The sequence below is a fragment of the Cariama cristata genome, unplaced genomic scaffold (assembly GCF_000690535.1).
Source record: "Cariama cristata isolate BGI_N322 unplaced genomic scaffold, ASM69053v1 scaffold4087, whole genome shotgun sequence".
NCBI classification, from domain to species: Eukaryota; Metazoa; Chordata; class Aves; order Cariamiformes; family Cariamidae; genus Cariama; species Cariama cristata.
The window spans coordinates 17,401-20,976 of record NW_009628240.1 but is presented as its reverse complement, the minus strand read 5'-3'; the positions used below and the strand labels follow the sequence as shown (position 1 = coordinate 20,976).

Below are 3,576 nucleotides of genomic sequence, written 5' to 3'. Positions count from 1 at the left end.
TAACCATAATATAGTGTTGTAATTAACATCCATACTGTATGTACTTCATTGCATTTTGTGCTATCAATTCTTGATATGTGGAATTTAGAAGAACTAAAAGAAGTGACTCAATTACCCCCAAAAATTGCTTTTATATTGCTTTACATTGACAAGTCATAAGTTTGAAAGTAAATTATATTAATAATTTTATTTTGATATCCTGTGCTGGTGTCTGGATTGCATAAAAACTCTATTTCATGTTAAGTGGCAGGTCTGCAAAGGAACTGTATATTTAACCCTAATTATACATTGCTAGGATCAGGTACTGCATGGGCTTGTGTTCTTACATAAATAATGTATACATAAGAAGTGAGTTTAAAAGAAAAATACTACCATTCAGACAAGTTCTAAAAGGTTAGGTTGTTATACTGAAACTTTGCAACATCTTTTGTGATACTTCTGTTTACTTTCTCAGAAAACTTTCTTTGTTTTTGCAGTCCGAGGTGGGAGTTTTGCCTCAGAAGAGTCAATGGACACAAAGATATATCTGTATCATCTACTCCTTGTAACACTTGCTGTTATCAACAGGAGGTGGTGAAATGCACTGCGTGCTGGATGGTGATTTGTTTCCATTACTGATGCCCCTCTTAGCCTCATTAAAGGCATGAGATCCTGTAGTCTGGAAGTAGGGAATAATCTGGTCTGTCCCAGACAGAACGTGCAATGTTGTTGGCAGCGCTGGGCCATGTTTGTTACCCAATGAAAAACAAAATTAAAATTAGATTATTTTTTTCTCAGTCACAAATGAGTCAAGCAGGAAGAACAGAATGATTCTAAAATCAGATAAATATTTCCACTCAAATATCTGAAGAAATTAGCAGTGATAAAAAGGAAATACCATAAAGGGAATGCAAAATGGCTTAGCTCGGCTCTGAAAAAACAAGTGAGTAGTCTTTAATTTTGCCTAGATGTTTTTCTGGATTTCTGAGCTCGGGCCTTTTAGGGGGGAAAGAATAATGTAAATGCCAAAAAGAGTTGGACAAAAAGTGAGCTTTGTATCCTATCTATGAGAATCAGACGATGTGTATCATGCTAGTTTTTACAGTCATAGTCTACAGTCTTCCACTGATTAAAATCAAATTTGACAGTAACACAATATAGAGGTTTAACTGACAGCACACACAGCACATTTGCTAGTCATAACACCACAGTTTAATGACTGATGCATGTGGGAAGCTAATTCGGACTTTTTTTTTCTTGAATGGGATAAATGAGCATCCAGTTAATACCAATCATGAATTCAAGCCATGTGACAAAATTGATGCTACATACCCTGTTCTTATTTTGCATATTCTGCAAATTGAGCTGCAGGAAAAGAGCCAGTTTGTACACACATCCGGAGAGAAAGTTCATTCTGCTTTCTGACACATCCACCAATTGCAGTTGAATGTATCCATCTTGCTGCTGTTGTGTCCACAAACTAATTACCCTTCCTCTGTTAAATAGCCTAAGAATTACAAATTGTATGCCTGTTTTGAGAAAAAGTACAGGTTGAACAAGCAGATATAGTATAAATAAAATATTTATATAAAAATAGTCTCTTACAAAATATACTCTCTTATCCTATGGTTGATTTTTCCAAAACATGGAAATTTGTCTGGATTTTCTTATTTTTAGACATATTCCAAACAGGATTTTATTAATGCTTCTCTCTTTAATTGAAGGGAAAAAAAAAAAACAAAACAAAACCAAAAACAAAACCAAAAACAAACCACAAAACCAAAAAAACAAAACTGGTAAAGATTTGTAACCCCTACCACTTGACTTTTGTTCCAGACAACTAGCAGCAAACAGAAGGCAAACAAACAAACAAGACCCCAAAAACAACAGTGTGTGTTTCTATATGTACATATATATAAAGATGCCAACTTTTGTACTTTAACATCTAGTACTGTAGAACACATCCTGCAAGTCCAACTAATACAAATATCCTAGTTAAGAATTATATATACAGCTCCAGTTTTTCCTTGCTGTTTCTACAAAATTATTCCACAAAGAAAGCCAGCTACCTACTTTAATTGCAGAATAGTTCCAAAAATGTTGGTAGAGTTCTTTTTAATTAAATAAATTAATATTAGTTTTATCTGAATAAATTGTTAAATATTGCTATTATTATGCCCAAATGTCCCAAATCCCTGTGCTAAAATCTGCAGCACACACACACGAAAAAGGCAGATAAAGCAGTGTCTACAGAAAACTTCAACAGTTCTATTCGCTGTAGTAAATGATATGAAGTGAAAAGATGGGCAAGACCAGCAGAAGATTTTCACAAGTGTGGAAGCCTAAATCTGTGTCATCCGCACGCTGACATGGGCAATTCACAATGGGGCACTGTCCATCCTATCCTGTGCAAAGCCCTTTTTTGAGGATTTCTCCGCTACACCTCCCCACTCCTTATACACTGAAGGTTTTGACCACCATTTTTCCAAACCGAGAGTTAGTTGCCACACTCCGAGATTTTTCTCTGACTTCTCTGATTTTGCTTTTCACAAGGTAGTCAAAGCTTCTTGCTTTAGAAGTGCAGATTAACTGAGATGATCTTTTTCTCTCTGTTTTGTGTGTCAGGTGGCTCAGGGCAGGGTTTGTTTGGTTTTGTTTCTTGGCTGACTTTCATAACAGTCTCAAATGTGTATCCACATAAGCAATGAAACATGAGAAGAAAAGAGAGGGCTCCATTCATTCGCATTTCTTCTGGGACAGCAGGTCTTTCCTACAGTCTTGCGTAGGTATGTTGAGTGCATGTGCAAATGTATTCATGGCCAGGGACATGTCAGCCTGTCCCGCCATGTACTCACTTACAGGTATATACTTCTGTTCTTTCACTGCATGTGTTGCATTTAACATAGCAGCACCAATGAAATTTGCAGTTGCATTGCCACACTCTGGAGTACTGGTGTGTATTGTAACCTCGACCACAGCACATTAGATCGCAGCCATTGGACTGCTGGGCTGTTTTGTTGCACATCCTTCCCTGTGTTCCCACGCTGCCAGTGACAGGGTCTTCTTCACAATAATTGGGAGATTTTTCTATGTACACTAGATCTGTATCCATGGGTTTGCGATAGGAAAGTGGCTTCTTTATTTTGAGGAAGGTTGGACGTTTGTTACGACTTGCTCTCACTGGTTCAACTTGAACGGCTTCATTGTATTTGTCCTTAAGGATGTAGCCCAGCTCCCGGAATTTAGGCAGAGTTGTCCAGCATGTTTTAGTGGTACAGGATCCCGAGACCCCATGGCACTTGCACTCTAACTTCATGTTTTCTTCCAGAATCTGTATTTGGAACAACAAAGAATGATGCATTAATACAAGCTAGAGTCTCTTCAAAAAAACAGGATGGTTTGACGCATATTGAATGACAGTCGTATATGGGTTTGTTCTCCAGCATGAGCTGCCACCAGACACAGGCCACACTCCCACCAAAGCTGTGGGTTTTGTTTGCCTAGTGACACTGTTGTCCCAGGTGGTAAGTGCTCATCAGTGTCAACTGAGTTCTGCCTGCAAAGCTGATTCCCCATTTGCATTTCAAGTTAAACAGA

At 37.8% G+C, this 3,576-nt stretch overlaps 1 protein-coding gene across 1 annotated transcript; it reads right to left on the bottom strand.

Moving 5' to 3' along the window:
- Positions 1 to 2,713: 2,713 nt before the first annotated feature.
- Positions 2,714 to 3,349, bottom strand: LOC104165158 (protein Wnt-7a; the record flags this gene model as incomplete). The annotated part of the gene is made up of 1 exon (XM_009704721.1): positions 2,714 to 3,349. A coding segment is annotated over one exon (519 nt), but the record flags the coding sequence as incomplete, so codon positions are not given.
- Positions 3,350 to 3,576: the final 227 nt, after the last annotated feature.